This window comes from Anthonomus grandis, chromosome 2 (assembly GCF_022605725.1).
Source record: "Anthonomus grandis grandis chromosome 2, icAntGran1.3, whole genome shotgun sequence".
Lineage (NCBI taxonomy): Eukaryota > Metazoa > Arthropoda > Insecta > Coleoptera > Curculionidae > Anthonomus > Anthonomus grandis.
The window spans coordinates 4,458,438-4,471,822 of NC_065547.1; the positions used below are offsets into that span (position 1 = coordinate 4,458,438).

At 33.8% G+C, this 13,385-nt stretch overlaps 1 protein-coding gene across 1 annotated transcript in view; it reads left to right on the forward strand.

The window, feature by feature from the left end:
- Positions 1–3,246: 3,246 nt before the first annotated feature.
- Positions 3,247–13,385, forward strand: part of LOC126750700 (arrestin domain-containing protein 3-like) — a 36,924-nt gene continuing 26,785 nt past the window's right edge. The window contains exons 1-2 of the mRNA XM_050460391.1: positions 3,247–3,452; positions 3,796–3,975. Coding sequence (XP_050316348.1) covers positions 3,864–3,975 — 112 coding nt within the window. The 5' untranslated portion in view covers positions 3,247–3,452; positions 3,796–3,863. The remainder of the gene's footprint in view (positions 3,453–3,795; positions 3,976–13,385) is intronic.

The following is a 13,385-nucleotide window of genomic DNA, read 5'->3' on the forward strand; positions in this document are numbered from 1 at the left end:
TTTGCCAGCTAATCATACATCCTCCATGAGATAATTCAGTTCTACAAAAGCTAGAAATCACTACATAGTTACTAATGTACATCATTTCGTTCACTTTAAGCCAATATTCTGTGAGGAGGATAATATTAGGTTCCTTTAATTCATTTAAAAGTAGAGAAAGTTCACCTGTTTTATTACGGAGAGATTGTACATTTAGTAACATTAACGAGAACTTAGAATTTGGGGCTACCTTGACTCCTTTGGAATCTGAAGGGCCAATAAAAAAATTTCATCTGTGTTGGGAACCTGCATTGACTCCACGCCTGACGGATTTCTGCTTGATGATAGCTGGATGTTGGGATTAAGAGGGACCTCCAGTGAGTGGATCCTACCGTCATTAAGAGCAAGACAGTTTACTAGGTATTCAGCCACCAGCTGTTTAGGAGAAGGTGAGAGCAGAGGTATGAAGATGGCTGTAGGTGCATTTGTGGAGTGTCAGGTTATGGGATGCAATAATGTTATTAAATGTAGGACGATTAGGTAATGGCATTGGGCCAATCAATGCAAGATTCTTATGGTCAAATAGTCTTATTTTTTCTTTAATACCGCATTCATCTAGCTCTTTGCAGCTTATAGAAGCTTGTGAACAAGTAAACAAAAATACATAGTCGTCTTTGGTATATCGACGGCAATAGGGTAAACTGCTGTCTAGCATGTCTTCAATAGTGATTTTTTCGATATTTTGGCTGTTTATATCGTATTTACCCTTGGTGAGCCGTTTTAAAAGTGGAAGATAACCCTGAACATACGAACCCATAACAAGTATCTTCTTTCCCACCAGAGATCCCACCAAGTTCCTGCTGGAAGCTTTGTCAGTAATTGTGTCTTTGCCTGATGGTTTCGAGGCGTCCAGTTTAGAGACTTGACAGATATTGTTGAGGTTCCAGAAACGCTGACGTAACTGTGAGACCTCTCTTACATAAGATTCATTGTTCTTTTCTAAAACTTTAGTGGTAGTAATCATCTTTCTATTTATTTCAGTCATTTCTTGTATCGATTTTTTTAGGTTTTTTTCCGTCACTTTAAAACTTTGAAGTTTGTCCTTTAGCTCTACTTCTGAGACTTAAGAAGTGAAATTTCGTTGTATAATTTCTCATTTGTGTTTTTATTATCGTTATTATGATGATTTGAGTTGGATAATACAGGCCTTTTGAAGCTAAGTTCGTCTGCGAGTGTTAGTGGGGGAGTATCAGGATCATCAGTTTGAACTTCTGTTTCTGTGTATGACTTAAAAACGGTCTGAGTTCCCAAAGAACATGCTCTAACTTTCTCCGATTGGGAACTTTTTGAAATTTTACCCACAATTAATGTTTGAGTTGAAGTGGAATTACTGTTTGCTAACGTTTGGGTTTCGCACTCCGCATAAGTTTTATCCTTGTACTTTTTAATTAACACATCTTTTTCTTCTAATTGGTTTTGTAATTCCGGAACTTTAGCTTTTAAAGATTCAAGGTCATTCCGAAACTTTGACTCCATCTCAGTTGACTCATCTTCCAATACGGCAGAGTTGCGCTTTAACCGCGTAATGTAATTGTTTTTATGCTCCAGTTCAGCTTGTAGATTTTGTACCATTCCCAGAAAGGTTCTAGAGTCATAATCTTCGTCACTAGTTCTAGATGCCAGATCTCTGCACTCAGTGGAACAGTAGATTAAGTTGTCATTTAAAATTTCGTAGTGTTTAGTTCTTTTTATGCAACTAGGATGGCAGATATTGTTGCAAACTATGCATATCCAATTGGCATTATATTTCCTACAACATTTGAAAACATCTGCCATTGCAGGAAAAAGGACAAAAAGTCTTTAAAATAGTGAGCAAAATCCGCTCCACTAATATTTAATCGGACTAGAATATCGTAGTATTAAAGTATTTCGTCAGTACAAAAGAAATTCCAATGTTTTGTATTTGAACAATGGGTACCTTGTGTGTTTATTTTTGTAGTGTCGCATATATTTTTGTATTTTGTTAATTTTACGTAATACAATCTTCAGTAGCACTCAGGAACAAAGACAGGTTTAAAAATATCGGTTTAAAATATCGGTTTATCTATTTTTCTAAAGTAAGTATTGTATTGGTAGCACTGGGAGTTAAATCGGTTGAGTCACCAGGTGTTTACACGGTGGTTTACAGCGGGTTAAAACCGGATCATTCACTTATTTAAATCGATTTAAGCTAAACCGGTTTACGATTCATAAAGCGGTTTATGAGTGTCTATATATGCGAATTATGTTAAACCGATTTCCACTAAACCACTTTATGATTGCTTAGTGGTACAGAATGCTGTGTGCATGCCTTCATAAAATTAGAGTGGTGTTGGCCCACTCGTAAGCTGCCGTTATCGTTACAAAATATTATTATACAAAAACAATTTTTTTTTAGTAAACTGTGAATTTACTAAGGTTAGAATTTGTACGTATATCAGTTGTTAACCGAAAAGCTTGTAGACAGCACGAGGCACACTATAAACAACTTGCAGCACTCTCTTTTAAGGTCAAACATTCCGAATTTACGTAAAGAAAAAAGCTGTGAACATTTGCTTGCAAAACAATTCAACAGCATTAAGAAAGGAGTTCCACCTTAAGATTAAACAGCTGTTTACCATGGGCAGCCTAGGAATTAAAAAAAATTGTTAAGTTGACTAGTTAGTTTATTATTAGCATTAACCCATTTGTGTTGGTAGCACTGGAAGGTAAATGGGTTAAGTGGTAACAGGTAGTTTAAAGCTGTTTAAAGCCGGATCATCCACATATTTAAATCGATTAAAGCTAAACCTGTTTACGAGTTTTTATGCATGCGAATTGTGTTAAACAGATTTCCACTAAACCACTTTATGGTGCTCGTATAAACTTGCTAATTGTCGGCTTAGTGGCGCCAAATGCTGTGTGCATGTCTGCATGGAATTAGAGAGGTGTTGGCCACGGGAACTGCTGATAACGTTATAAAATATTTTTGTACAAATTTTTTTTTTTAATAAGCCCTGATTTACTATACCCCAAGCACAAGGACCGGTCGCCTTGGTTTCTAACTAAATTTAATTAAAGGAAGAGCAATTTCCATTTGCCTCACTTACCTCCACCCTCGAAGACCTGCGATTTTTCAGCGATCAATAAATCCGCCGGAAAACAGCTGACAAACACACACACACTCATGCGAAAGTTTAATTTTCCAGCAGAGATTTTCCAGAATGCCGATTTATAGGCGAACGTGTAAACACGATTGAGTCGTAGGCTCCGAATATACGTCCAGACACGTCTCATAATAGTCTCATATGTGACCAGGAAGTGCCAAGAAACTTCGGAAAAGTTACTGATTCCTGTATTTCCAGTTTTTCAGGCACAAAATCATGTAAATTGAATCGTGGAAATGTTGTGTGTGGGTGTACGTTCACCTGTTATATGGCGTCTCAGGATTTAAGGTAAACATTTTTTTTCCAATTAAATTTTAATTAAATCGAATCAGAAGTTTTAGGATTTGTTAAAATTTAGATGTTCAAAAAAATTTTTTTGCTTAGGGGTTACTTCTATGTATATGAAAAATAGGGTGCACCTATAAGTGGGTCAATTTAATTATTACCCTAAATAGATATGATAAAATACTTAGACCTTTTCAGAGATATTTCTAGAGTGTCCCAAAAGGATTTCAACGTTCATAGTTAGTTTGTTTTGATAATGTTTTCTTTTATTACAGTATCAAAAGACAAAAAACTTCTAAAATTAGTATATTTTTTTGTAATTTATGATCTTAAAAGGGATTTTCAGATTAAACTGTTATGAAAAACCTTCGATGGCCTAAAACGAGGATTTTCAACGAATTTTAGTGAAATATAATGGATTACATTCGTGAATTCGATATCCAGCTGGAAAGGGAATACTACTATGCAGGTGAAATTATTTCTGGAAATGTGATTTTGGATACTGTGGAAAATTTCAAATTAAGAAGTGAGTCTTTTATAGTATAAAGTATAGTATATAAGTAAGTATATACAGTGCTTTCTTTTCAAAACAATCCACCCTTAATAACTTTCTTAAAAAAAAAAAAAAAAAAAAAAACACGTCAAATTAGATATACAGGGGGACGTTTAATTATGCATTTACTGAAGTTCTGTCAATCACCTCCTCACCTCCAGCTAACCTCACTTTAATATGTCAAATGAGAACCCCCATCGTGTGATACATCATAGTAAATTGCGTAAAATTCTCTGTTCAACGGTACCAAAAAAAATGAAATCGGTAAATGTGTAAGCAAATAGTTAGCGAAAATGTCTAAAAATAATGAATATTTTATTTACGCCAAACTTTGGTATTTTAAATGAATACTTTTAGTGTGGTACCTACATCATTTTAAAATTCTTACATTTTTTATAATAGATCATCAAAAAAAAAAAAATACAAGCAATTTAGAAGTTAAAATGTGTGGTAACAAACAGTACATTTAGTTCAAGCAAATTATTTATTTTTTTAAGTAAAGAATGTGTACCGTTATTTGCGAGAAAAAAGAGTGTCTTCAAATTTATTGCAAAAATCTTTGCAGTCTTATAACTTTGTATGTGTAAGGTACTTGAGGGGAATAAGGCCTAGCTAAGAAAAAAATTGAATAAAGTGAAAGACTGATGTAATGTTCATATTTAGTTTAATACACCAAAGTGCTTATAAGGTTATATTAATTTTAACAAACTTAAAAAAATAATCTCTAAAAAAACTAGAAAACAAAAAATAAATATTAAGAAAAATAACGCAAATCGGCCTTATTATCCGATGGAGGTTTAATAAAGCCTATACATAAAAATGGCACAACTCGTTAATTGGGCGAAGTTTAGCAGCCATCGGGACACTCAAAATCACTCAGTCATTGACTGTTAAGCCAACACATTCCTCATGGTACCATTTAAGGCATTTGCTGCACTGCCTCATATCGGCCTGACTGTCTTCCTCACATCCATGGCAATACCATTCGGTACTTAACTTTTCCCTGGAGCTTTCAATATGCTTTATTCAATTTGGCACGACTTTTGTTCTCCTCGGTAAAAAGATCTCTAGTGACTGGAGTTCCTTTGTAGTTTAGAGCTTTTTTCGATTTTTTTTAGGTTTTTCATTAGTTTTTACTGGTGTGGGCAAAAGCTCATTAAAAGAAGTGACTTTTGTTGTTCGTCTCTTTAATTCAGCAAGAGGGATATGGTCATCAGTCGAAACCGAGTCAGAAGAGTAAACATTGGAATAGGAAAATTCGCCAGACTTGTTGGATGCCATTCCAGCCGGACCAGGTTGAGGAGATTCAGGTGGACGCCTATTTTCTTTGTTGGTATCATTCGGTGCCGGTACGTCTGAGAGAATTGAAGTAGCAAATGCTGTTTCTGGAATTGCCTCGGGATTTAATGGAAACAGACCTAGCCTTAAAACCGTTTATCATGTTACTATGTGTCATGCATTTAGACCAAACATTTGAAAGTATGATGTTAAAACGTGATTTGGTCAGCTTTTTGTTAGGATTCTGATCCAAGAATAATAAAACCTCATTATCCCAATGATGCTCAAATGAACGATATACAGATTTGTCGAGGGGTTGAAGCTCATGTGTTGTATTCGATGGTAAACAGTTGAGATCTATATCAAGTGAGTCTCCAACATCAACAATTAACAAATCAAGATGACAAGCTGCACCATCAAAAACTAAGAGGCACCTTCCTGGACTTTTGTATCAGGCTAAGTGCTTGAGGAATTCTTTAAAAAGTTCGTTAGTCAGGTAGCCTTTACTTGATTTTTCCAGTAGAGTTCCTGATGGCAAATTATCATGTAATTCTGGCTTTAGCCTCTTTCCTTTAAAAATAATCATAGGAGGTATTGGTATTCCAAGGGCATTGACACATCCTGCAATTGTCACACTCTCTGCATGTTCTGACGATTGAAAGTGAACACGTTTTACCCCTTTCTTAACTAAAACGGTTGGCTAGTGGTGAATAGTCAAGCGGCATCCTTTTTCATCCATATTATAAAGTCTTTCAGGGTGATTAATTATATCAAGATCATCATACATCATACCTATTTTTAAAAAATGATCATCAACTATAAATTTATTAAGTTTTTGAGCCCTATATAGCTGGATTCATAAACTGTGCTTTTCTTTTAGAAATTACACGATTTCTCTTCATAAAAGCCTTTAACCAGTCTTTACCAGCAAGTTTTGAAGTTGTATTAAATTGATGAGCAATTTTATTATCTTCGCAGAATCTGAATACCAATCGACGAAGAATCCGTGGAGTCACAAGTAGACCTATTTCACTAAATCTTATTATTCTTTTAACGAGATCAGCTTCTTGTTCTTCTTTTAAAATAGATTTACGACCTAGTCTTTTTATTAGGATTCCATTCTGAACATGATTTCTAATGGTTCTTCTGGGAATATTAAACCTTGCCGCAGCCCCATATGTACTCAGAGTACCGCGTTGAACACATCGAACTGCTGATATTAAATCCATGATGTTAAAAATCACTGAAAATAAAACGAGAATAGTTTAGAAGTTTAATAATATGTTAATAAAAACATTAATTTGTCATGAGGATAATAAGGCCTATAGCTTATTTTTATAGGCCTTATTACCCATCCATGACAAAATATTATGTAAATTTATTTCGGCTAAATTTAATCTAATAAACTATTGAAATCACAAAATATAAAGTCTAACCAAAATATCTGCAGTTATAAATACTAAAAATACTTACGTTTTTGTTCGTTTTATCCTTATAATATCACACGCGGCGACCCGTCAACACAAGTTGTTGGAACTTACTGACGCCCGAAAGCGAGGAACGCGGGTACTCCGTTCGAATGTCGTTTGTAAATGGGCCAATAGGAGACGCGGACCCAACGCAATCGATTTGCGATTAATTTAAAGCGGTTTTTCTGAATATAGGCCTTATTACCCGACAGGCCTTATTACCTTATTTACTCAGAGCAGAGCTCAAGATCGGCGTGCTTGCAGAACCGCGAGAGCATTTAATGAAAGATATCAAGATAAAAACGTGAGCCATAAATACGTATTAGAATTGATATGGATCCAACTTTGTCTATACCAAAGGCCGCAAAACTAACAAATATTTCCACTGGTTCCGTACATAAAGTTTAAAAAACAAAAAGTTCTTTCCTTATAAAATTCATATTCTTCATGAACTCGGAGAAGATGATTTTGATAGGAGAATTCAATTTTGTGAAGTGATGTGCCAGCGAATTGACGACGATCCCCATTTATTGAAGAACATTTGCTTCAGTGACGAATCGACCTTTTTTTTAAATGGCCTGGTGAACAGACATAACTGTTTAACAGACATGTTTTTCGGGAAGGCCATACCCAATATCCACAAAAAATTAATGTTTGGGCAGGAATTTATGGGAATGAAATAATGGGGCCATTTTTTTTGGAAGAAAATTTGAGTGGCGAAATTTATTTAAACCTTTTAGAAAATGCAATATACCCTTCCATCATCCAATTTATGGAAAATCAAGTAAATCAACATGGTGCTATATTATTGAATGAAAATAATATACATTTTCAGCACTTTGGTAGTTCGAGAGTGGCTTGATGAAAATTTTCGAGAAAAGTGGATTGGCAGACGTGGTGCAATCGAATGGCCTGCGCGGTCTCCGGACCTAACCCCACTAGACTTTTTCTTTGTAGCTCCTTAAAAAACAAAGTTTATAAAACCCCACCTGAGAGTATTGAGAATTTAAAAAATAGAATATTTCAAAAATGCAGAGAAATTAGCGGGCAGACCCTTGCCAATGTTCGTAAGGAGTTTGAAAATAGGCTTTTTTATTGTCTTGCTAATAACGGCGCGCATTTTGAACATTTAATAAAATAAATTTGTTAAACTAATTAAATTTGTTTTTCTACCCTACCGATTTACACTTTAATTGCTTCTTGGTCAATCAATTTAATTTTTTTTTAGAACCATTGATAGCATAATGAATGCCCTTTAAAATAATGTATCACACCATGGGGTAGCCATTTGACATACCAAAGTTTGGCGTAAATAAAATATTCATTATTTCTAGACATTTTCGCTAACAATTTGCTTACACATTTACCGATTTAATTTTTTTGGTACCGTTGAATAGAGAATTTTACGCTCCTTACTATGATGTATCTTATACTATATATGTATCACGTATACTATACTATGCTGTATCTCCTTACCACGATGGGGGTTCCCATTTGACATATTAAAGTGAGGTTAGCTGGAGGTGAGGAGGTGATTGACAGAAATTCAGTAAATGCATAATTAAGTCTCCCTGTATATCTAATTTGACGTGTTTTTTTATTTTAATTTTTTTTTTTAAGAAAGTTATTAAGGGTGGATCGTTTTGAAATGAAAGCACTGTATAGTAGAAAAAGGTTCAGAGAGGAGGGGACAAATGTTACTTACATTTTTTGGACACACACTCTGTATAAGATTTTGTTTTTGTTTGCCTAAATTTACATTATAGAAATTTTAAAACTTTTACAGGAGTAAAATATTTAATTTCAATTTTTTGGACAAACTTATTGTATTAATTTGAGTTATTTTTTTAATTTTGGATTTTGCATATTAAATGAAAAAATGAAGAAAACGATTTTGAGAATATTGAGTTTAAGGATACTATTTAACTTTTAATTAGGAATGTCTTAGTTAGGAGGATTTTTTAAAAATTAGTTTGGAACAATAAATTAAACTCCTAGTTTTCTAATGAATTATAATAATTTTAATTTCGAAATGATCAATAACTTAATTTTTTTTTGTTTTTTAATTAGAAATATATTATAAAGTTAACTATTATTTTCAGAAATTGATAAATTCAGTTTTAACTAGGAATTTCTACCAGTGTGAAGTTAGCAGCCAATTTTTGGCAGCCAACATTTTATGTACAAACCTACTGCCTGAGGTAAAATACAATGTCTTTTTATCTTTTACGGATTTGCGGTATTTTAACCCCAACCACTTCGCACCCGTTTGGCGGGTATCTTATGCATAAATGCATTTTAATTAATAACGCATCTACTAAATTATCAGGAATAGATCGAGTTGTACAATAATATTAAGTACACATACTCCCTAATTAATAACAAATTTTCATATCCCATCCATTACCCCTTACCGTCCATCAGAAGGGTGGTTCACCCTTATGAATTTATAAATAATATTTTATTCCTATCAGAAGGAAATCGAGTTGCAAAATAAGATTTAGCACACATACTTTCTAAAGCTGTAATGAAACTCTAGCAACAACAATAACTGTTTGGAAGATTCTATTTCCGAGTCACTTGAGTTTCCAGAAAACTCAGAAACAGCGGAAGATCAAGGTATATACAAGGCGAGTCCATTTTACAAGAGGTATTTTAACATCCTATACTCTATTTCCTTTTTGGTGAGAGCACAGTGCCTCATTATTCATGCAGAAGTAGCATAAATTACCCCTAGGGTGAGTCTTCCATTTTTCTACATGTAACAAAATGATAAACCAGGCTGTTTTTACCTATTTTAAGTGGACAAGTCCTGTATGGTCTCAAATACAATAGGTCGTAAAATTTAGAACAATGGTTTCGAGTTCATTTTTATGACAAACGGGTTGCCAGTGTCGTCCCGACTATGGATATTGATTTTAATTTTTAAGTTAAATAATTATCTGTTATGAAAAATTTATAAATAATGTTGGATTTTATCTATTATCTGTTAGATAAAGATTTTTAGAAAAAGTATGGTTGGTAGGTATAACCTATATTTATTAAATTAACAAGAAACATTTCTTAAAAACGGAAAAGCCTCATTATAAAACTAGGGCAAATAAAATGAAATACAAAAATTTGATTAATACCGCAATTTGATTGTTTTTTAAATGTTTAAAAAATAAAATAAAATTTCATTTTTTTAATACCAACCAATAAAAAATGCAACTCTCCAAACATATCTTGTCATTTATAAGAAAGGTACATAAATATAAGGATCTTTTAATTTATTAACCATATTTACATATATTACAATAAAAATATTTACGAAATATACAAAAAAAAAAAATCAATTTATAAATCACACATTTCATTACTCTCATCGCTTTCATCCGACTCAGACATTCTCACTGTTATAACTAAGGGTTGGACAGTTTCTTCTAGAAGATTATTGAGGGTCCACATCTTTTCTTCTTCTTTTATAGCATGATTCACAGCATTGCTCCAATTTTCTTGGGTAACGTTATCCACTGCTGCTTTCAGAAGTTCTCTCACATCTTTCAGTTTAAAGGTTTTATTATTTCTATACTCTATTTCAGAAGTGTATAGAGCAATAAACTGGGGAATTCCGTTCTGTTTGGCTACATTTCGTGGTAGTTCATAGGCGCAGGTACTTATAATATTTATGAATTTAATTTTCACGGATTAAATGCCTTTATTTTGAAAGAGATTAAATACTAAATAAATACTTTTAATCCTTTTGTATAGGTACCTATCTTTTAACGCTTTGTAACATGCAAAAATGGGGTCAGGTAATATATACAGACTATAAATACTTTTAAATCATATTTTAAACGTTAGTAGTCACTGCTACGCTGTAGTGTAATCACAATATTATTATCCCAATATTTAAAAAATGGAGGTATTCAGTCCAACGAAAAGATGTACTAAAAATTCTCCACTATCGCTGAGTGAAAAAGTTATTATTTTAAATGTACATGATTGCATAAAACACGATTACCCTAGTTTTACTGTGCAAGAAATTGTTGAAAAATGTTCTCGAATGAGTGGAATTGGAAAGTCCACCATTTTCAAATTGTTGCGGGAAAGAAAAGTAGCAGGTCAAGTGGAATCTCCCAAGCAAAAGCCAGGACGACCTACAAAAGTCCTTGATGAAAATGCTAAATGTATAATTCGAAGAAAAGTTCACTCTTTTTATTTTAAAAAGGAAATACCCACCCTAGACAAAATTTTAATGGAGCTTGGCCGAGATGACAGTATTCCGTTGATAAGTAGAAAACTTTTATGGAAAACTTTAAAAAATATGGATTTTGCCTGGGAAAAGCATAACCGCAAAGCACTTTTACTGGAGAGCGACGAAATTGTTTGTTGGAGACGACAATACTTGAGAAGTATCAAGCAGTACCGCAGGGAGCAAAAGAAAGTTTTTTATCTTGATGAGACGTGGATTAACGAAGGTTATATAGTCCAAAAAATGTGGCAAGACAAAAATATAACCAGTGCTCGCCAAGCTTTCATAGAAGGCCTGTCTACGGGTATTAAAGTACCTTCGGGAAAAGGAAAGAGACTTATAATCACACATATTGGAAGCGAAGAGGGATTTTTAAAAGAAGGTCTGCTAACCTTTGGGTCGACTCGCACAGGAGATTACCATGAAGACATGAACTCAGACGTTTTCGAGGACTATTTTGGTGAAATGATAAAATTTCTTCCGGCTAATTCGGTGGTGGTTATGGATAACGCAAGCTATCATTCACGGCGAATAGAGAAGACGCCAACTTCAAGTTGGAGAAAGCAAGAAATTATCGATTGGCTGACTGCAAAAGGTATTGCGTTTGAAGCAAATTTGATAAAAAAAGAACTGCGGGCAATAGCAAACTTACACAAAACTCGTTTCATGAAATACGCCGTGGAAGATATAGCCGAAAAATATAATATAACTGTACTGCGCTTACCGCCATATCATTGCGAACTAAATCCTATAGAACTGATATGGGCGCAGGTAAAAGGATTTGTAGCAAGACAAAACACGACTTTTAAAATGAAAGATGTTAAGCTACTGTTTGATCAAGCCATTACGGAAGCGACACCAGAGAATTGGCGAAAAGCAGTCCAGCATGTAATTAAGCAAGAGGACAAAATGTGGGATCTTGACAACCTCATCGATCAGACAGTCGATCCTTTAATTATAATGTCAAGAGGTGATGACAGTTCGTCAGATGACGAAGAAGACTACAATCTATTATAATTTAAAATTGTTATACACTGTTCAAGAAGTGCCAGATCCAAAAGTGACATTTTCAACTGTTTTTCTCTACATATTATGTTCAATAAATTTGTAAAAAAAATATATTATTCCATTTAAACAAAAGTAACTTTCTAAAATAAAATAGCATTTAAGTACATTAATTATAAGGTAAAAAACAAGTCTCAGTTGCACGCCTTTGGCGAACCGTTTTCAATGTTTATCAGTGGGTAACAATGGGCAAAACTCATAAATTGACCCAAAACCGGGTGGCACTACCTGCAATCAACGAAAATAAAGAATTTTACATTGAAACTAATACCCAACTAAGGTAGTGGCATAAAATATTGGTGGATCACCAGGTACCACTTTTGCATACCTAATGAGGTTTTATTGCTCTACACACTTCTGAAATAGAGTATAGCCACAAATCCTTTTACTTGAGCCCAAATTAACTCTATAGGATTTAATTCACAATGGTAAGGTGGCAAACGAAGTACAGTTATATTGTGTTGTTTTGCCATTTCGCCAACAACGTGTCTTTTATATTTTGATTTATTTTCTGTAGCTATTGTCAGAAGCTCTGCTTTTACTGCGTCATCTCCAAAAGGTATTTCTTTTTCGGTAAGCCAGTTTTTTATTTTCCTTTTTTACGCCAGCAGGATGATGGTAATTTTTCTTTTAATCTTGAATGGTAGTCTGGTATTGTCCAAAACAATAATTGAATTTTCGGGAATTGACTTGATCATTTCGGAAAAATAATCTTCAAAAACATCAGCGTTCATTTCTTCGTGGTAATCCTTAGTTGACTTCGATTCGAATTCAAACAGACCGCCATTTAAAAATCCTTTATAGCTCCCAATATGTGTAATTATTAATCTGTGGCCCTTACCAGAAGGAGACTTCAAGCCAGTCGATAAACCTTTTAAAAAAGCCTGACGGGAGCTTCCAACATTTTTATCCTGCCAGCACTTGCTCACGGTGTATCTGTAAATTGTTGCTTTACTTATGCCTGTCATATTGGCACATGTAGAAACTAGATTTCTAACAGTACTTAGAGGCATTTGATGCACAAGTGCATCATGTACGTTTAGTACTATAGTCCTTGCTTTAAAATCTAAAACACCTTTACACACTACGGGGCTAAACTTTGACATTCTTAAAACAAATGCGCAACAATACTGAAAAATAAATTAAGTTTTTAGGATATATCTACATTATATACCATAAAATATAACTACCTGTTTGCATTTAAGATTGCACAATTTAGGTACCTATAATACTTATACCTCCATATTTACCTACCTAGACAATATCTACTTATAAGGGTTAAAAAGAACTTGCTCATTAGGTACTTAAGTAATTCAAAGAATTCATGGCTAAAATTG